General features: G+C 43.1%; 1 protein-coding gene across 9 annotated transcripts in view; it reads left to right on the forward strand.

Moving 5' to 3' along the window:
- The first annotated feature begins 1,677 nt into the window (after nt 1-1,677).
- The window catches only part of Rnf32 (ring finger protein 32), a 34,380-nt gene continuing 13,867 nt past the window's right edge, over nt 1,678-22,190 (forward strand). The window contains exons 1-8 of one of the 9 annotated variants that reach the window (XR_005874188.1): nt 1,708-1,827; nt 2,274-2,329; nt 3,744-3,831; nt 4,370-4,634; nt 10,164-10,306; nt 13,258-13,290; nt 13,784-13,908; nt 14,280-14,388. Coding sequence is in view for 8 of the 9 variants with exons in the window: in XM_021235412.2 (XP_021091071.1) it covers nt 3,817-3,831; nt 4,370-4,634; nt 10,164-10,306; nt 13,258-13,290; nt 13,784-13,908; nt 14,280-14,388 (690 nt within the window). In the remaining variant the exon portion in view is untranslated. Of the gene's footprint in view, nt 1,907-2,273; nt 2,330-3,743; nt 3,832-4,369; nt 4,635-10,163; nt 10,307-13,257; nt 13,291-13,783; nt 13,909-14,279; nt 14,389-22,190 lie in introns of all 9 variants that reach the window. The other 8 variants (XM_005084198.4, XM_021235411.2, XM_021235409.2 and 5 more) reach the window with 8 other exon arrangements.

The raw sequence follows: 22,190 nt of genomic DNA on the forward strand, positions 1-22,190 counted from the left end.
AGAAAACCAGACCCACGACAGATGAAGCAGGTAAGAGAAAAGAGCCAGCACTGGGCTAGCTCCGGGGCTCAAACTACATCGCCCGTCTTGGACTGTGTCCAAATCCCAGTTCTGCCATTTCCTGTGTAATCCTCCTTGTGAGGTTCACCTGGTGGCCCCACACCTTCAGGCTCTCACCCCGTGATGCTAATGGAGCAGACGCAGCTGCAGTTTCGTGTCCCTTCTTGTTCCTTCATTCGGTAGGAAGAATTAAAGGAATTTTCAAATTGCCCCCCACCCCGCCCACTTGAGTTCCTGTGACTGGCCCAGCTAGCCCAGGTACCTCCCCTTGCTGATGACACCATCATCATGGTACCAGAGTTTCCAACTAGTTTAGATTGGCCACGTGTTCACTCACAGACTGTGGATGGGGATACGTGATAGATGTTCAATGACAGGATTCAGCAAGGTCTCCTTTGTAAATAAGAAATCCATAGCTTAGAAAAGCAAAGTGAGCTGCCAGAAACCAGACATCTAGAAAACGAGTGTAGGTTGAAACTGAGGTCTAGCAAAAGCTGTAACCAACGAGGATTCAATAAAGACCAGTCTTAAGACTGCTAAAAGGTGCCTTACTGCTTTCCCGAATCCATCACTCGCTGTAACATAGCTAAAATTATACTTTTTCCTCAAAAACTCCTGAACTACCATATGAAAATTCATAACCTAAAACTAATTGTGAATTTGACTTTTAAAACAGTTTAATCTGCTTTTACTTGCTTCAGACAGTAAGAGCTAGTTCAGAAAGTTCATTGCCAAGAAAAAGTTACAACTTTTAAGTGGAGTTTAAAATTATATTGTTCCAGAGATAAATCATGTGTACCAGATTCATATCGACTTTTGGGACTTTAGCGTCAGAAGACCAGTTTTCTGGCTCAGTAACTTCTGCAGGCTTTACTTTGTAGAGAACCCTGTGTCTTCTTTGTACTTCCACGTGAATTGTATTCCAATTAATGTACAACAAAACTGTCATTCAAGGCAGGAGAAAATCAATGCAGACTTCTGCTTGGGGCCAAGAAGGGAGAGACTTTTAAAGGACCCCAGGGCTCACGCTTGGTTCAATGGACAGCGCGGGGAGAGCAGGTTTAAGAGGGGTAAGTAATGTCACTGTGAGCTGAGGGGTTAGGTACCCCAGAAGGCCAGTAGCCTCAGGGACAGCTCTCTCCACCTTCCCCTTGGCCCTCAATGCAACATGAGTGACCCTAGGGCCAGGAAGGAGTCACTAGAGGAGGGGGCGAACGCGAAAAGGCCAGCACCCGGCAATACACAGCAGGCCGGGATTGTCCGGTCAATTCCCGGGAGCCAAGGCTGGACAAAAAGAAGCCATCGTGAGAGGCGCGCGGGGAGGCCGGGAGGCGACGCCAGGGCGCACGCGAGAGACGGCCAACAAATTTCTCGACTTAGGGGGCGACAGCAAACCCGCTGCGAAAAGCCACGCGGGTGAGCGCACGCCCGGGACGCACCGCACAGCCCGACACACCAGTCCACCCAGCCAGAGTGCGAGCGACGGCCGGCGCGCGCCACGCCGTCCACGCCCTCGGCGTGCACTTCGCGATGACGCCGCGGGACTCGCGCTGACGACACGCGAGGGGCGGGGCCGTGACGCCAGCGCCGGAGCATCCAGCCGCTCGCTGCGGGTGGGGCGAAGGCGACAGGCCTGGGGCAAAACCAGCGAGCGTGCGCAGCGCCGAGTGCCAGCCTCCGGCGAGCATGCGCACTCCGCCGTGCGAGGGCTGCCGGTTGCCGTGGTAACTGGGAGCGGTTAGGAGAAGGCGGCCCGAAGGCGGGGAGGTCGGTGTGCTTTGGTCAGCGCTGTCTGAGGCTTGGAGGAGTGCGGGTGCTGAGGGAGGCGGCGAGGCCAGGACGCCGGGTAGCGTTGGGGCGGGGGAGGGGGGAGCAGGGGTGTCGCGGGAGGTCCGGGTCGCTGTGAGCGCTCCGCGTGTTGTGTGGTTTGATGAAGGACATTATGGGCCACGTCCAAGGGCATCTCTCAGCTCTGCAGGAGTATTTACAACTAATAAGCCCTGTCTCGTGTGCATTCTTATTGATGTGTGTATCAGCTGCCTTCCGTTCACTTAGAGCAATTGTTGACTAAACGTCTTGTCACCAAGGGCTGTGTTTTTCCTACCTGGCACAACCTCCTAGCCTTGTGCAACCTGAGATTTACAAACAGGCGGGTTTCTGTTGTGGCTGTTGGTGTCTGGCAGAGGCTAAGTTTACCACTTTCCTTTTGCCAGGCTAATGGGTCACCTCTTCTCCGTGTATATTTTCTCAGACAGCCGGACTACATCTGGTATGTTTGGAATATTTTTTAGAATTATACAGTCTGCTGATACTATGGGGCCTTGACGAGGCGGTTTTAACGCTTGATATTGATCACATCGGTATAATAAAAACTAAGTGAAATTGTAGACTAAATAGCTACCTATGGTTAACGATAATATGAGTCTTGTTGAAAAATTAAACGATTTTTGGTATGATGCATACTTGGTCCATACTGAATTATAGGCATTTTGAACTTGGAAAATGATGGTAGTGACCTTTCAGTATTTTACATGCCTTTTTCCAGCTTTGGCCATGGCAAGCAAGGAACACTGAATACAAACTTCTTGCATAGAACTCTATGCCAGAACTGAAAAGGAACAAGGAGGACACAATGAAAATTATCTAAGCTGCTGAAAAAACTGAGCAGCCACTGGTTCTTTTCTTAGTCTTGACTCTGGCATCTCACACATTAGCTCCTATGGAGCTCACTTTCCTATAATCTTTTAGGTTGTAGTGTTGGGACTAGAACAGAGAGGGATGGCCTCTTGTGCATGCTTGGGAGACTACTCTGCCAGCACCCTGCTAAAAGTCCCTTGGTGCTATCCCCTAGGTTGCTCTTTTAAAGACGCTCTGTTTCCCTTTGCTGTGGAATATTGTAGACTCTTGCCTTCATAAAAATAACACCATGAAATAAATAAATACATTTATTAAATAAAAAATATTGCATGAAATTCCCAAGGTATTAATACAAATATTGCAAAAATAACACTGTGGTCCCAAAACTAAAAGATATTTCCCCCAGCTTTGAAGGGAATTGGAGCAACAGTACCTATTTACAGGGTATCTTGTGCAAAACAGTCCTTCTAAACCCTTAGAATGTTTTGTTCTTTTGTATAATGATCCTGCAACGTCAGTGTTTTGTGGGTTTTTTTTATAGATTCAAAAACAGCTGAAGATGTTTAGATAGCTTACCCCAAAAAGCAGAAGGCAGGTTGGGACGCGGTGAATCTGTCCACCTGCGTGTTGGTCAGGTTGAAGGTAGCCAGCATGCCCTTATACCCACTTCTTCACTGTTTCCTTTCTCCCTGAAAAATGAACACACCATGCTGAATGTCTTTACTCTTGCTCCTGTTACCTAACATGCTCATTTCTCTTCAAGACTTGGCTTAAATAGTGTCTTTAAGGGTTGTTCACTTACGTAGTGACTGATTTTGGTCTGAGACCTTGCTCTGAAACTCTTGGTTTTGCTGCTAGACTATTCTTTGTATTCACATTCTTTCTAGCACTGTGGGGAGCCGTTGGAGGACAGGGATGGATTGGGTTGTAACTGTATAAATTGGAAGGCGTAGCCCCATGCTGCCCTGTAGCTGGCCTGCCTGGTGTTATCCCCATAACTCTAGTAGATGTGAACATTCATGAACACTCTCTCTTTCTGTTCACAGCAGAAGAACAGAAGGAACTGTATTGTGTTGCCATCGTCTGTTGAAGCCACACCGCCATGTTTCCTGATTGAGCATGTTAAAAAATAAGGTATTCCATCTTCCTCAAAACTGATCCATGGCTTCACTCATGGAGTATAATCTAACTGGATTTTCTTTGAGTATAAAAGTAGTTTCCAAGCCGTGTGCCCATGAGGAGCTGTGAGGGAGAGGGAGGTGTATAGTGTGGGTAGCAGGCAGTAAGTCACTGAGGCCTCTCCTGACTCAAGCACCTTGTCCTGTAGGAAATGCTGTAAGTTTTCACCACAAAGCTTATGTGTAAGAGCATAGTGTTTGCCTGAAGTCTACTTAGTTCAACAGCAGGGATTTATTTAGACACAAACGGGTTTGAATTTATTGGTTTATAATAAGGCTCCAGTAATTACATCAGAAGGCTTCCTTTGTTTCTCACAGATGTTGGGCCTGGGTCTGCTCTGACTTGGGTACAGTGGCTCTGGCATTCCTTCTCATTGTTTTGGTAATAATGCCGTTGGTACAGCACGAAGCCTCAGTTTTCTTCTAAAAGCTGTTATTACCTATGTTACACACTGTTCCAGAAAATAAGACAATCCCCACCTTCTACTTTGTAGGGTTGTTCATCTAAAAAGGCTAACGTGGCAGTCACTGCAGTTGCCTTACAGGACCACATTTTACGTGATCTTCAACTTGGACATCTCTCAGTAGCGGACCCTTATAAGACAAAAGTGCAGAAGAATGAGAACAAGTCAAAATCTCTCAAGAGAGACGTGACAGCCGTAATAGATACCGGGATTAGAAAAACTACACAGGCCCCCAAAGCGGAAGATCCAGAAAAGGAATATGTTCTAGACCCCACGCCACCACCACTAACTTTAGGTAAACTATCTGGTCATTTGTCGGCTTAATGCTAGTTAACGCAGTGTAGCCTCCTCAAGCTGGACAGCACCCTATTTTTGGGTTGAAGCAATGGTGTATTGCTTGGGGTAAAAATACAACCTTAACATTTTCATTTATTGGCAGATTCTGATAGCTAAGTATGTTATTTGTAAGGCTTTAAGTGCCAACTCTTCATCTGCCAAGGTTTTTCTTTTTTTCCCCCTCTTCTGGTGGAGCTATTCAATAAAAAGATGGCTGTCAGCAATACTCTAAAGTTGCAGCAACAAGGTAGGTGACTTGCTTTTATGAGTAACTTCCTGGCTGTGTACATTGTGCCCGACTTTATCATGTGCCCTGTGGCACTCCATATAATGCCAGAGTTTGTCTGCGCTTCTGCATTTTAAGCCTTTCTGCCTTCCTTTGCATATTTTTGTTGGCTCTGGGAATCTCTTTGTGTAGCCCAGGCTAGCCTCCAACTCTCAGTCTCCCTGCTTCAACCTTCTGAGTGCTTGGCTTATAGCATGTGTCTGCATCTTTGTGTTTTGTGAATGTAGTTTCCATCTGGCATTTTCTAGAAGAGCCTGATTACATTGAAGACTAATTTCAGGTGGTGTCCTTCCTCCTTAACCAGCTCCCTCACCTCCAGGTTAGGCAGCAGCGTTCTTCTACGTTGGTGCGTAGCCTCAACAGTAATCCATCTACTCTTCAGCCCAAACCTTACCTTAATCTGTGTAGTGATCTTTCACTTGAACTAAATCCTTGATGTTCCTCATTTCAAGGGACCCCTTCCCAAAATTTTCACAGGTTCAGTGCTTTCTGGTGAAACCCTTTACATCAGTTTAAATACCATCCACAAATTTAGTGCCTTTTCTATCTTAATTGGATCCCTGTCATACACTGGGGCCATAACTTTTCTTTGAGAGAAAGTCTCAGTGTGTAGTTCAAGGTGCCTTAAACTCAACCTCCCAGCCTCTTCTCCCACCATAGCCCTATATGACTATTAATCAGAGGTAAATAAAACTGTAAAATTCTCATGAGTCTATTTTTCCGTATTTATAGTTTGGCTGAAGATTTATTTGTCTTACCTTGGCAACCTCAGCATATTTGTTTTCTGTGACATCAAGAGCTTTCCCGTTTCACTTAAAGAAAGCCCTTTACTTCCTCTCTTGGGCACATCTGAGTGACCCAAAACTCTGCTGTGTTGCTCTGGAGCCTCAACAAAACCTACAGCTGTGGTACTGCCACAGTCTGTCTGACCACAAAGTCTACTACAGAGAAACAAGGGTACATCACATACACAGCCTGATACACTAGACAGGAATGGAGCACAGGACATCAAGATTGCATTGTGCTGCTTAGATGGGCCAAAACTGAAAACTTATGGATTTCTTCTGGAATTTCCCATTGAATATTTTCAGATAATAGTTGACTGTGACTCATTGAAACCCCAGAAAATGCAACCACGGATAAGGAAGCATGACTTGAGTGGATAATCAGCTCAGCATTAATTCCCTGGTTTCTATAGTAGCATGTTGAGGCCACAGAATTCTTTATACCATTCTTACAATCCTTCTTAGTTTCAGATTGTTTTACCCTGGAAAGCTAGAAATAAAAGATTTCTGAATGATTAGGCATGGAAAATGGGTTTGGTTAGGGCTGATGAGTTAGGGCTGATGACAAAGACAGGAGACCTGCTGCACCCCACACAAAGGGAACTCCCTCATCAAGCAGTTACCTGTTTTATACCCTTTTGTTCTTCTAACTGCTGAGGTAAGGAGCAGAAAGATTTCACATTTGGTTACGAGTGCAGAATAGCCAGCCACGAGTGACAGGCTGACGGGTACCTTGAGAGAAAGCCTTGTCACTGGAGTTGACCAAGAAAGCCTATTCTCAGCCCTGCTGTTTGGGGAATTATTACAGATACAGATATGTGCAGTTCAGAGTCTGGCCCTTGACAGTCACTTCACCTACAGTAAGTCTAGGCCCGTCAGTAGTCTAAGAATAAGTAAAGGTTGAGCTCATTGCCCAGTACGGTAGGTACTAAATCAAGACAGGAGAGGCTCTGGGCTCAACTCAGCCTTTGTTTCTTCTCCTGATGGCCTTAGTGTTGGTATTTTTCCAGAAGTAAATCAAGTGAGGTGAGTTCATCTCACCTGTATTATCTGGTGAGTTTGGAATATAGGTGCTCTTCACAGGATTTTTGTTTGTTCGTGTATGGTTTCACAGAGGTAAGCATGTGCACTGGAGAGCACATGTTGGTATCAGTATCTCCCTCAGTCACTCTCTACATTAAGTTTTGAGACGGGGTTTCTCACTAAACTAGAGCTCACCGATTCTCCTAGACTGGCTGGCCAGCAAGTGAAGCTCTAGGGATCTCTTATCTGCCCTGCCCACAGTAGGGTCACAGACACACACTACTCACTGGGGTCACAGACACACACTACTCACTGGGGTCACAGACACACACTACTCACTAGGGTCACAGACACACACTACTCACTGGGGTCACAGACACACACTACTCACTGGGGTCACAGACACACACTACTCACTGGGGTCACAGACACACACTACTCACTGGGGTCACAGACACACACTACTCACTGGGGTCACAGACACACACTACTCACTGGGGTCACAGACACACACTACTCACTGGGGTCACAGACACACACTACTCACTGGGGTCACAGACACACACTACTCACTGGGGTCACAGACACACACTACTCACTGGGGTCACAGACACACACTACTCACTGGGGTCACAGACACACACTACTCACTGGGGTCACAGACACACACTACTCACTGGGGTCACAGACACACACTACTCACTGGGGTCACAGACACACACTACTCACTAAGGTCACAGACACACACTACTCACTAGGGTCACGGGCACACACTACTCACTGGGGTCACAGACACACACTACTCACTGGGGTCACAGACACACACTACTCACTGGGGTCACAGACACACACTACTCACTGGGGTCACAGACACACACTACTCACTGGGGTCACAGACACACACTACTCACTGGGGTCACAGACACACACTACTCACTGGGGTCACAGACACACACTACTCACTGGGGTCACAGACACACACTACTCACTAGGGTCACAGACACACACTACTCACTGGGGTCACAGACACACACTACTCACTGGGGTCACAGACACACACTACTCACTAGGGTCACAGACACACACTACTCACTAAGGTCACAGACACACACTACTCACTGGGGTCACAGACACACACTACTCACTAGGGTCACAGACACACACTACTCACTGGGGTCACAGACACACACTACTCACTGGGGTCACAGACACACACTACTCACTGGGGTCACAGACACACACTACTCACTAGGGTCACAGACACACACTACTCACTAGGGTCACAGACACACACTACTCACTGGGGTCACGGGCACTACTGTACAGATGTTTTACATAGATGCTTATGTGATTGGCACTTTACTGGCTGAGCCAAACCCCCCCACACACACACACTTTGGGTTTAATTTTATGATTATCTCCTTTTCTTATTCTATATTTTTCCTTGTGCTTTGTATTTTATCTTTATCAATTTCATTAGAAATGTCTCTTTGGAGAAAAGACATTTTAGGTTTATACCTACTATTGGATCTGGTTGCATTTTGGCACGTGTTTTCTTGGAATTTCTGCTGTTGTCATTTCCTTTTTGTTTCTTTTACTTTGTTGTATTTCCTTTTCTAGCATCTTAAGTAAAACATCTGTCTGCAGACTTTGTTTCCTGGCAACTGCATGCAGATATTCCTGTCCCCGTGAAGTGTTATTTCCCCCCATGTTGACACAAATGCTCTCATAGTTACTCAGCTCTTGGTACTTAGGTCTCCCAGCTGTCGTTTTTTTTGTCTTCTCTACACCCCAAATTATTGAGTCCCATAGGTTGTGGATCTGTTATGTGACTTTTCTTGAGAAAACATAGAAGTCTATTTAGCTAAAAAATATATCCTCTTTCTGTGAGATTACCTTTCTGTTCTAGCCTTTCAAAGTATGTTCATACTTCTACCATGACTTTTTCTAGGACCAAGAGTGCCTTTCTGATTGTCCTTTGTGCTGGGCTGATTTTTTTTACTGTACCTTTACTGTTATTTAGCAGTTTGTAGATAGTGGTTTACACTCACAGTCCTAGCAGCCCTATGCCCAGGTACTTTGTCGAAGTAAGTGTCCCCATGGGAGATAAGTTCATGTGATGGGTACATATAAGCCTCTTACTTAAGGAATGTATCCTTACATAGCATGTGATTGATGTGCACTTTATAAATGCCATTGGTGAGGGCAGTAAGGGTAAGTGGAAGAAGGCAGTGCTATAGGCTAACAGTTAAATTAGGTGAAAAACAAGAAGGAAAATGGCAAAAAAAAAACAGTGTTCTTCAACTTCTATACAACTAAATGTCAAGATTGCTTGAAAATCAAAATGATGACTAAGTCTGTATAATAAAAAAATGATCATTGAGAACATCAAGTGTTATCACTGCCCTCCATAGAAAAGCACCTTGTTATGTGTCGTGAAAGGTTGCATAATGCCTCCCTAGAATATCTGCATGCAGATTGTCTCTTTAAAATTACATGTGATGACAATTAGGGTAGTCACTAGTCCAATTAAAGGGGAAGGCCTGTTCTGACACTCTCTCCACTATTGCTTGGAGTTTTAGCAGGGGTCATCCTTGAGAATTTCTCTAGCATGAAGCTTATCTCTAATCCCACAATGACTCCCTCTATGAAGATACCGAGTTCATTGCTCTCCTTTTCCACCCCTCCCCCAACTCAGTCTTTTGCATCTCTCATGTTCCCATCCCCTCACTTCTCCCCCTCCCAGCTTACCCAGGAGATCTTAACTGCTTTCCTTTCCTGGTAATTGTCATCATAGAACCTACATCCAGTAACTGATGGAAGCAGATGCAGTGACCCACAGCCAAGCACTGGGCTGAGCTCCTGGAGTTCAGTTGAAAAGAGGGAGGAGGGATCATAGGAACAAGTGGGGTCAAGATCATGATGGGGGAAACCACAGAGACAGCTGACCCCAGCTAGTTGGAGCTCACAGACTATGGACTGACAGCTGGGGAATCTGAATTGGACCAAACTAGACCCTCTGAATGTGGGTGACAGTTATGTGACTTGATCTGTTTGGGGGGGGCAGTGGCACCAGGACCTATCCCCAGGGCATGAACTGGCTTTTTTGTAGCACACTCCCTACGGTGGGATACCTTGCTTGGCTTTGATACAGAGGGGAGAGGCTTGGTCCTGCCTCAACTTGGTATGCCAGACTTTGTTGACTCCCCAAGGAAGGCCTTAACCTCTCTGAGGAGTGGATTGGGAGTGGAAAAGGTGGGAGGGGGAGGGGAGGATGGAGGGAGAACTGGGATTGGCATGTAAAATGAAAAATAAAATTTTAAGTAAAAAAAATTACATGTGACTATGTATGCTAAAATGCATAAGCTTACATTGTGTCTTATCTTTCCTGTAGCCCAGAAACTGGGCCTCTTGCCACCTCCCCCATTGCCACTGTCATCAGAAGAATGGGAGAGAGTGAAGCAGAGATCCTTCCTGCAAGGGGACTCCATGCAGCCATGCCCAATATGTAAAGAGGAGTTTGAGCTCCAGCCCCAGGTACATGACAGAGGTTTCGATCAGCAAGGCAATACTTCCCCCCTATTAGCCAGTGAGACACCCAGTTCCTTGCTTCCTTGTAACTTTCAAATACTTAACATTTTCTCTACCACCCCTAAAGTGTATGTGTATGGCTGAATACTATCACTTGGCAGTGTCCACTTGCTGGTGTGACACTAAGTCCATTTGCATCAAAGGATGCTTTGAATATCTTCAAAGAACTATGGGAGAATCCTGGTATGAAGTAAAATCTTTGTTCTCACATCTCTCAATATAAGATGGGTGGTTATCCTGGTGTATAAAAAGCTCATGAGCTGCCACACAGATCCATTGCTGTGCCTGACTAAACTGCCAGCTCCAAGGAGCTAAGGTCACTCATGCTTTCAGAATTTGGGGGAGAAATGTCGTTTTCCCTAAAGATTTTACATAGTTGTAGCCTTAGCTTCTATGTGGTAGGCACTGAGACTGCAGCTGAGAAAACCCAGCAACATCCAGGGGTGGGTCCCAGCTGAGGACCCCAAACTTCATGGGCTATCCTGACTTTCAGACTTAAAAACGCTTCATTATCAGCAAGGAAGCTCACAGTCACTACACTTTTGCCCATCAGTAATGTGAATAAGATGCTTGAAGTACACTTTCATTCTAGTTCTCCAAGAAGACCTAATCTTATGTAGGAGTTGGATATTGGAAAGATTTCAGGCAGCCCTCGAACCACAGAACTGTCATATGTAGGGAAGTTGTAATTTAGTGCCGGAGCACAAGATCATTAAAGCTGCAGGGACTCTTCCAGCATCAACAACCTCATTCATTGTCCTGAACATGTTTAACCTGGCTGTATGAAGAATGAAAACTTAAATAAACACCCTTAGGGGTGGTTATGTAAGCATTTCAATAAACTTTGTCATTTTGTTTGGTTAAAGATACTAACACTATTATGTTAATCTTGCACTTAGTTGTAACACGAAAAATAAAAACTCCAAGACTGATATTGGGGCTCAAGTTTCAAGCTGAAGATATGAGAAGCAGTCATCCACTAGCTCTTACCTCTACCTCAGGCTGAAAGGGCTGATCCTGTCTCCAGAAGTTCTCCACCAAGCCTCAGACTGCTGCCTCTCCTCAGCATGGCTGGAGAATAAATCTCTAATGAGACCCTTTAGTTCTGCCTTTTATACCTCTCCCTGCTCAGCCGTATCACTCCTGTCTCCACCTCCTTAGTGCTGGGATTAAAGGTGTATGATCCCAAGTGCTAGGATCAAAGGCATGATCTCTGTTGCTCTTCAGGCTTATGTAGGCCAGGGTGGCCTTGAACTCAGAGAGATCCATTGCTTGTCTCGAGTCCTGGAAGGTGTGTGCCACCACCGTCTGGCTCTATGGCTTGTGGCTAGCTTTGCTTTCTGTACCCTCAGGCAAGTTTTAATAAATCTTAATATATCACCACATTTAGTATTCCCGTGTTAGATTTCTTCTTAGTTAAAAACAGTTTTTCTGGGTTTGAGAGATGCCTCAGTGGTTAAGAGTACTTACTGGCTATTCTTCCCGAAGACCCAGTACCCACACAGTGGCTCACAACTTTAGTTCCAGGAAATCCTATGCCCTCTTCTGACTTTCATGGGCACCAGGCATACAAATCAGACATACATGCAGGCACAACAGCCACACACAAAAAATAAATAAATAAATAAAAACAAAAACAATTTTCCCAACATATGATGATTTCAAGATACTTTCAAGTAATCTCTCCAGTAGGTGACACCATTTAACAGTGAGAACAGAACTCAAGGGATTCACAACAGGTCAACTCGGAAATTGTGGCAAAATGTAAATGGAGTTTAGTCCTCACTTGTGTAACTGTCACCCTAAACTGTTTGCCTGTAACAAATATATGGATATCTCAAAGTATAATATTCTAATAAATATTAAAATTATATAATTATATTTTAGAGCAGATCAATATCTCTTAATAAAAGACTTTGAAAAATTATATTGAAAAAAATAACCACAGATGGTTTTAATACAGTAGTTTATTAAATTTAAGCTTACAGTTAACACAAGTTAAAAGCACTGGCTGCTCATCCAGAGTACTGGGGTTCAATTCATAGCACCCACATGGTGTTTACAACCAGCTCTAACTCCAGTTCCAGGGAATCTAATGCCCTCTTTCTGGCCCTCATGGGTACCTTGTGGATATGGTGCACAGACATACATGCAAGCAAAACGGCCATACTCCCAAAGTAAAATCAATATTTTTAAAAGGTTTTAGGTGTTTATGAGCTCTATTTTGAAATTACTTTCCTTAATCCCACTTGAGAAAAGTGCAGAGTGAGTAATGGTCACTCAAAACGGTAGGACATGCATCTGCCCTTTCACCTTCTCCACAGCCAGTTATACCTGCCCACGGCTAATGGACTAAAATCTTCTCTCCTTACGGAGTTTACACTAGTTTTCCTTTTTCATTTTCACTGTTGGGTGGGGAGTTTGAGTCATAAGAATGAAGTTGCTTATGAACTTACTTGTTCTCCATTTAAAAAGAAAAATGTAATTTGTCTCCCCAGTGTCTTGCTATTTAAATGTAAGATTCTCAGAATTATGTAATAAAAACCTGTGATTTTAAGTTTAGGAGTGTAATTTAACTGAGCAAAGCCCTGTAAAAGATGTCGTGTCTCTGTTCCTTCTCCTACCAAGTCCATACCACATGGAGGCTCCTTCCTGCCCTGCCCCATCTACCTAACAGTGTCTACCTTGCCATTCCTTTTGCTGGCTTCATATCAAGCATGATGTGTTTTACAGTATTGGGGTCATTGGCTTTGTTTAGGTGATATGCTTAGACTGTATTAAACTTAAAGCTGTGCGTGCTCAAGTGCTCAGCTGTGTGAATGTTGCCTTCAGGTACTCAGATGCTCTTCTAAGGGATGCATTACTAACCCAGGACTCCTTTCTCTCCTGGTGGACAGGTGCTGCTTTCTTGCTCACACGTGTTCCACAAGGTAAGCAACCCCACTTGGGCCTGGCCTCCTTCCTTCACTCATTCAAAGAGCTGCCTGTTGGTCCGCGAGCACCAATTGCAGTGAGAAACATGGCTTTAGGGTAGACGGCAGCTCGTCCTGCTGTGGAAATCATGGATCTTGGGTGACAGGACCACTGGTGTCTGTGTAGCAGATTGTTAGTACTGCATATCAAAGCCACCAATGGCTCACCCCCTGCCGGCTGTTAGCAGGCATCTGACACATAGTGTTTTACCTCTACACCGCTTGACTCTCAGAGGCTTTTGAAGTCTCTGCATGCATGTTCTTGTGGAAAATCATTTTGGAACAGGTTTCATGAGGAAGGTGTTAACATCTGATGAAACTACTTCACTTCATAATCTAAATTGAACAGAGTCTCAATTATGAGAAAAACAACACTATAATTACATTAGAAGTAAAAATGTTGTTTATAAGTAATTACTTGTAAAGTTTTAAGTGAAATCCTTTTCTTCAGGCATGCCTTCAGGCTTTTGAAAAGTTCACAAATAAAAAAACCTGTCCCCTCTGTAGAAAGAACCAATATCAAACCAGAGTGATACATGATGGGTCCCGCCTGTTCAGAGTAAAGTGTGCCACCAGGTAAGAGTGTCCTCAGTGCACCTGGAGAGGGGAGACAAATATTTGCAGCTCAGGCTGTGATTACTAACCCAGAAGGTCACCAGAGTAGCCCAGGCTGGGAGGAGAACTTAAGTGTTTGTTAAAATGAGGCCACCAGAAGCTGGAGAGATGGCTCAGTGGTTAAGAGCATTAGCTGCTCTAGAAGACCCAGGTTCAATTCCCAGCACCCACATGGTGTGGCTCACAACTATCTATAACTCTAGTTCCAGGGAATTGGCTGTCCTCTGACCTCCATGAGCACCAGGCACACAGCATTCATATACATAATATAATTTTTAATTTAAAAATAAGGCAAATTAGGTGGTCATCATTTCTCCAACTCTGTGTTTTAGAATCCAAGCCTACTGGAGAGGGTACATCGTTAGAAAGTGGTACAGAAACCTGAGGAAAATAGTCCCTCCTACGGATGCCAAGTTAAGAAGAAAGTTCTTTGAGGAAAAGGTGGGTGGTCTGTGTGAGACTATTTGGGACTAGTAAAGCCAACAGGAAGTACAATTGCAACTTGCTTCACTTTTACAGCTTTTTGCTCAACTTAGTAGCCTCCTTGCATGGGAAAATGACATTCAAATCAGCTTTAGCTTGGACATTGTGTACTGTTTGGTGGTACCATCTTCTGATAAAATAAGACAAACTTGAGTTTTTACCACTCTAAAAGGCCAAGTTATGCCTACAACATCAGTGAAAATGGAGATCTCACTAGCATCTCCCGGTAGCTGCCTGAACCTTGTGGGATCACAACATTACAGAAATAAGCAATTCCTGTTTGTGCTTGAATATGCTCACTTTCCATTTTTTATGTTACATGGCAGGGTGTGGGACTGTCTTAGTTAGGGTTTCTATTCTTATGAAGAGATACCATGACCACAGCAACTCTTATTAAGGAAAACGTTTAATGGGGTGGCTTATAGTTCAGAGGTTCAATCCATTACCATTACGGTGAGACATGGTGGCATGCAGACAGACATGGTGCTGGAGAGGTAACTGAGATTTCTACATCTTGTGCAGGCAACAGGAAGTGGTCTGAGACATTGGGCATGGCTTGAGCATATACCTCCTAATAGTGTCGCTCCCTCTGAGGGCCATTTTCTTTCAAATCACCACAGATGAGGTGCTTTTCTAACAGTTTTCTATGTCTCCATTTGAACAAAAAGGACTGGCAGGTCTAGCCACCATGAGTAGGAACTTTGGGAACTTTTTCTACCTGTGATGTAAATGCCACTGCTGGCCTAAGGATCGGTTATAAAGAAAACATGGTATGCACTAGATTTTGTATTTGCTGCAAACAGTATCTTTCCAACTTAATTTTCATGTGCCTTGTTTTAGGTTTGCTAATATTCTTTGTTTGTTTATGGTATCCCAACTGTGGTATCCCAACATGCCAGCCTCAGATCACTGGGATAAACTTCTCAGCCAGACATGATGATCCATGTCTATAGTCCTAACACCTGGGAAACTGAGGTAGAAAGACTGCTTGAATCTGGAGTTTGAGGCCAGCCTAGGCAACATAGCAAGACCCCATCTCAAAAAAGAAAAGGATTGGGCTAGAGAAATGGCTCAGTTGTGAGAGCACTAGCTTCTCTTCCAGAGGACCTGGATTCAATTCCCAGCACCCACATGGCAGCTCACTGCTGTCTATAACTTCTGTTCCAGAGGATCCGATGTCCTCATACAGATATACCTGCAGACAAAACACCAATGTACATAAAATGAAAATAAATTATTTTAAAAAGTGAAAAGAGAGCTGAGATGTTAGTTCAGGAAAAAGAAAGAAAAGCTCAACTTGTTATAATCACATTGTACTGTCATCATTGCCAATAGAAGTATATCATTGACAAGCTTAGTTTTGCTCTTTGGTTTTCCCTTTAGGATGATGACTATAACAGACAGCCATTAATGAAAAACATGGTTCCTTATTTTCTAACTATTTTCCTCATTATTGCCACCTTTAGCACAAGACTGAGGGATCACAACCATATACTTCCCAGTCCCATAAGTGACTCATTTACCTCAGAGGAAGAAATGGAGTGTCTGTGACCCTGTGTGTGGCTTTGCCCTTACCTGTGTGAGCTAGCCCATTTCAGCTGTGCTAGAACTCCATTGATTATAAAGCAGTATAATTTTTCTAGTATATTTCAGGCAATGATGGGACCGGTATCAGCACAAGACACTCCAAGATCAAGTTCTCAGCACAAAGGAGATTTATTTGCCCCACAGGGACAAAGGGCAGGGAGGATAAGAGACAAAGACAGGAGACAGAGGAAAAGGGGGAAGGGAGTAAGGGAGAGAGGAAGGAAAGGGTATTTGTCCTAGAGAGACAAAGGACTGCCTCTGGATATAGAGGAGATAGACATGGCACTTAGACAAATAGCAGTTTGTAAATGTAAACAGGGAAACCCCAGTGTTAGCGTGAGGTATTTAATTCTAACTGGGCATGTTAATTATGTGAACCAAAGAGGGCTTCTGGTTACTGGATTTTAATATTTAATAGGTGGACCTTTGTTACAGGATTCCTGCCTGGGTCCCGTCACTGCTTTAGCCCTCAAAATAACACATGGAGACTCTATTAGTTACAATGCTGTCAGCCAACTAGCTTCTCATTGGCTAGTTCTGTCTTAAGTATTAACCCATGACTACTAATATATATATACATATATATATATATATATAGGGATGAATTTCTAAAAAGAATCCCTCATTCTTGTCTACTGTTGAGTGAAAGCTTCCTGTTTTCCCACATTGTCAGATCCTTTCTCAAACACTGCCATTTCCAGAAGAACTAAAATTGAGTCCTGCTCATTAGCTGAATGAAAAGAATGTGTCTGTCTTCACTCCTGAGATGAGTTGCTTTCCCTACTAGGTCTAATGCCAGCCTCCCTCCTAGGTCTAATCTCTATCAGGGCATCGTTAATCAAGATTTTACCCTGAATCAAACTGGGATAGGCACTTTGGGCCAATTTACAATTTTCCAGACATAGAGCTTAGTTTCATCTTCCCTCCAGTCTGATGTCTTCTGCAGTTGTTCTCATCATTGTGTCCTCCTGTGCATTATATTCTGTGGTTTGATGGTCATTGTTATTCTTGGAGTCATTCTTAATAATTATTTTTTTGTCTTTTTTCTTGAGAGAGTCTCACTATGTTGCCTAGGTTGGTCTGAATTCATAGGTTGAAGTCTAAGCTGTGACTACAGGCAAACAACACTGAGCCTGAAGCACTTTATAATTTCTAATGTGCAATAATATATGACTTACAGGTCAAAGTCATTGTTTGTTTTTGCAAAATTTTAAGCCAGATTTGATAACTGCTTACCATCTGTATGTGGATAGTTTGTTCATGTTTACATGTAATGGCTTTGGAAAGTCTAGGCTATACTTTACTGTCACATAAAGCAGTCATGACAATCAGTTGATGGTCCTCACTCACTAATATTTATCTATGAGGCTGTGACACAGCACATTAACTCATGTGGTTTGAGAACATGTGAAAGGCGCATTGCTGGTAGTTGTTTTAAGAGCCCAGTGATGGTATGGAAGTTCGTGAGGCTCTGTTCTGAAGCAAAGGGAGCCCTAGTAGTGCCTGAGGCCCAGCCCTATGGCTCTGTTCCATCTCTCAAATGTTTTTCAGACACTGAAAACATTTGTTGTATCTTTACTTGCTACAAATGAACCCTATTGTCGTTTTTCCTTTGAGGTTTTTTAAGTCTCCAAATAACTCATTACATGTTAAAAACACACACACACACACACACACATTTTCAGACTCTCTTAAGAGTGACAAGGAAAACTAGGACTATCCATCTAATGAAGGCAGATGTCTGCTCACCACCACCTTCCATCCCGTGGGGAAGGAAGAGCTGGAAACCTTTGCAGGCCCACAAGGCCTGTGGCTTTATGTGTCTATTACAGCATCAGTTCCACTTCTCTGAAAAGGACAGCACTTGGGCAGTTGTGTCCACTGTGGTCTGAGGCTCTTGGTTAGTAGCCAAGGACAGACTATTTGTTGTCCGTGGGAGGGTGGGAAACAAATTAAAAGTGAAAGAATAGAAGTGAATATACTAAGGAAGTAGAAGCTGGGTGTAAGCAGGAATAGCTATGCTAATAACTGAGAGAGAAGACAGGTTAAAGGGTGGAAAGATGGGTTAGCTGAGAAAATGCTTCACAAGCATGTAGAGCTGATGCTCAGTGCCCAGATAAAAGCAGCACACACTTTTAATTCCAGGTGGGCACAGGAGGATCGTGGAAGCCCAGTGGCCAGCCAGGCTACTTAGGTGAGAGACTCTGTTATAAAAGTTAAGGTGAAGAGCAATTAAGAAAGATACCAGACATCACCCTCTAGCACACACTTGTACCTGCATACATATACCCACCTGAACACATACATACACTAAACACATACCCAAGAGAACATAGCAATTTCAGTTAGAAATTTGAAGCAATAAATAAGGTGATTACAATTTCATAAAGTAACAAAATGTGTCAAGAATGTGCAGTGAATGTAGTATATAAGCACTGGACATTGGTATCCCTGCTTTGTAAATCATGTACTCCTGGGTATTAATTGACATGTGAAGCAACCTTGTTTCTAATTTAAATTTAAAATATATATATGTATATATATATACATATATATATAAAGAATGCAAGTGGCCACGAGCAGTTCTCTAGCTCATAGAAAATTTAAAAAAAGAGTGATATAATAATATGGGAATCACCCCAATTCTCACCAAAGATAATCTATACCAAAAACTCAACAGAGAAAACTGTGCCATAACTCAAATCGACATGTAGGGATTGTTCTACCCAACAGTTATAAAACACAGATTCTTCTCAGGAGCCTATGCGATTTTTCTCCAAAATAGATCACATTTTAGGCCTTAAAGCAAGTTAATAAATTTAAAAAATTTAAAGTAATGCATCATACCACAGTGGCATAAAACAAGAAACCAGTAATGAGAACTTTAGAACTGTACACATGTATGAGACCAAGCAAATATGCTCCTAAGTGCTTGCGAAGACACTGGGGAGGAAAGTATAAAGCAGTATATCAGAATCTTGGCAGTGCAGCAAAGGCAGTGCTGTAGGGGAGTTCATAGAAATGGGGCTAGCTCACCTTAAAAATTCAAAGTTACTGAAAATTAATAAAGATGGACCTCAAGACCTCCAAGTAGAACTAAGTGAACACAAGATCAGAACTAAAGGCTCGATCAGGGCAGAAGTTGATGAGACAGAGACTGGAAGAGCCAAGAGCCAGACAAAGTGTTGGGGACAGCCCCTGCTCCCACTGTTAGGAGTGCAACAATTAGATCTAAGTACACAGCTGTCACATATATGCAGAGGGCCTAGGTTGGTCCCATGCAGGCTCCCTGGTTGTTCAGATTCTGAGTTCCTGTGAACTAGCTAGTAGTTTCTGTGGGTTTTGTGTAATATCCTTGACCCCTCTAACTCCTATAATCCTTCCTCCCTCTCGGGGAATCAAGCAGGATTCCCCAAACTTGGCCTAATGTTTAGCTGTGGGTCTTTATATCTGTTTCCATCAGTTACTAGATGAAGGTTCTTTTATGACAATTAGGGTGGTAACCAATGTGATCACAGGAGATGACCAGTTTAGGCTTATCAACTATTGCTAGGAGTCTTACCTAGGGTGATCCGTATGGATCCATGGGTGTTCCCTTGCATCAGGCTACTTGTGTCCGAAATTCCACCCCCCTTCCAGTTATCGCCTTCAGTACTCTCCCTCTCCATCCACTCCCCAACCTAATCCCTCAAGTTCCCATCCCCACCTGCCCTTAGTTCATCCAGGAGATCTCTTCTATTTCCCCTTCCCAGGGAGATCCATGCATCCCTCCTTGGGCCCTTCTTGTAACCTAGCCCCTCTGTGTCTGTGGATTGTAGCATAGTTATCCTTTACTTTACAGCTAATATCCACTTAGGAGTGAGTACATACCATGTTTGTGTTTCTGGGTCTGGATTACCTCAGGATGACTTTTTAAGGATACAAAAAAAATTATAGATCAATTCCTAATAAAACACTAGGCAAGCTGAATTCCACAACACACGGGAAAAAAATCGTGCACCATTGTGTTATGTTTCTGTGCTTGTTATGGTTACTATTGCTGTGATGAAAAGTCATGACCAAAGCAACTTAAGGAAGAAAGGATTTATTGATTATCATCACTGTTAATTATCAAAGGAAGTCAAGGCAGGAACCTGAAGACAGGAGCTGATGCAGAGTCCATGGAGGAGAGCTGTTTACTAGCTTGCTTTCCATGGCTTGCTCAGCCTGCTTTCTTATAGAACCCAGGACCATCAGCCCAGCAGTGGCACCACCCACAATGGGCTGGACCTTCCCACATCAATCACTAATTAAGAAAATGCCCTACAGTGTAACCATTTTCTCATTTGAGGCTCCCTCCTCTCCTATAGTTGGCATAAATCTAGCCAGTACAGTTTCTCGTTGCTATGAGAAATTACCAATGGAAACAAAAGTTGGAGAGGTTTACTTTGGCTCAGAGTGCCAGAAGGAGAAGTCCATCACAGCAAGAAAGAACTGAAGATGTTCACCCTTAAAGACAGGAACTTATTCACATCATTGTGGATCAGAAAGCAGAGAACAGGCCCAAAAGCTACAGTCCCAACTGTCCCACATCCTCTCAAAATAGTGACACCAGCTGGAGACCAAGTAAGTACTCATAAAAATGATCCCGTGTGCAATAATCACACTCAAGCCATGACAGCCATAATGAAGTTGGTATCATTCTTGCGATGGGTGGGTTCAACATCTGCAGAATAACAAATGCAATATAGCACATAAATTCAGAAACAGAAATCAATTATGTGATCATCTCATAGATGCAGATAAGGCCTTCAACAGTTCAACATCCCTTCCCGATAAAAGGTTTGAAGAAACACAGGAAAGAACAAAATACTTGAACATAATAAAGGGCGTGTATAAAAAATGTTAGCCACCTTCATACAAAACGGGGGAAACCCTCAAAGCATTCCTCCTAAAACCAGGAGACAGAGATATTCATTCAATATAATATCTGAAATTTTTGACAGAGTGATAAATAAGGCAAGTAAAAGGAATAAAATGGGTACAAATAAGAAAGGAAGTCATAGTTTGCTTTGCAAGTGATGTGACCCTGTTCTTAAAGGACCCCAAAGGCTCCATCAGATCAGAAAGTGCTTCTTGAGAACACTTTTAGCCAAATAGCAGAATAAAAGAGAAAACCTTTTCTATATACCAATAACAAGCATGATGATAAAGAATGAAGTGAAAACAGTCAAATTCATAATAGCCTCAGAAAAATAAAACACCCAGGGATAAACCCAAGCAAAGAGTTGAAAAACAATGAAAATTTAAAACACTGAAGAAATTGATGGAGACATTCAAATATGGAAAGATGCTCATGGAGTTACAGAATCAATTTTGTGAAAACTGGCCATTTGAGCAAAAGCAATTTACAGATTCTGTGTAATCTCCACCAAATCTTTGATAACATTCTTCATAGGATTGGAAAAAAGCCTAAAATTGATACAGAAGCACAAAATAGCCAAAATAACCCTGTGCAGAAAGAACAAAGCTAGAGGTATAATACCTGATCCCAAAGTATACGACAGTCGTAATAGCAAAACCAACATGATGCTGACACAAAACTGGACAAGTGAACCAATGGGGTAGAATAAAGGAGCCAGAAGTAAACCCGCACTCCATAGTCTCCTAATTATTGACAAAATGTCAAAAGCACATTGAAAACAAATCTTCAATTAATTGTGCTATGAAACTGGATTTCACGAGAAGAATGGTACTAGATCCTTCTCCTCATGTAGGAAATTCTATTCCAAATGGAACGTGTACCTTAATGTAATACCTGAAACTAATAAAAGAAAACATAAGTGCACCACTTCAAGATACAGACATAGGGAAGGATTTTCTGAAGAGGACTCGAACAGCCCTGGAAATAATACTGAGAATTAACAAATAGTGTTGCATAAAACTTAAAGTTTCTACACAGCTAAGAAACAATTGGGTGAAGATACAGCCTTTCAGAATCGCAGAAAAAGTACTTTCCAACTATTCATCTGACAGTGTCGAGGCTACATAACAAAAAAACAAAAAAAATGAACCCAAAACTCATTAAGTCAATAAATGGCCAAATAAACTTCCCAAAATAAACTCAAAAGGCTAATAAACATGAAAAGACAGCTACTGTTTTTAGTCAAAATTAGGGAAATGCAAATCAGAAC

This window comes from Mesocricetus auratus, unplaced genomic scaffold (genome assembly GCF_017639785.1).
Source record: "Mesocricetus auratus isolate SY011 unplaced genomic scaffold, BCM_Maur_2.0 Super-Scaffold_100676, whole genome shotgun sequence".
NCBI classification, from domain to species: Eukaryota; Metazoa; Chordata; class Mammalia; order Rodentia; family Cricetidae; genus Mesocricetus; species Mesocricetus auratus.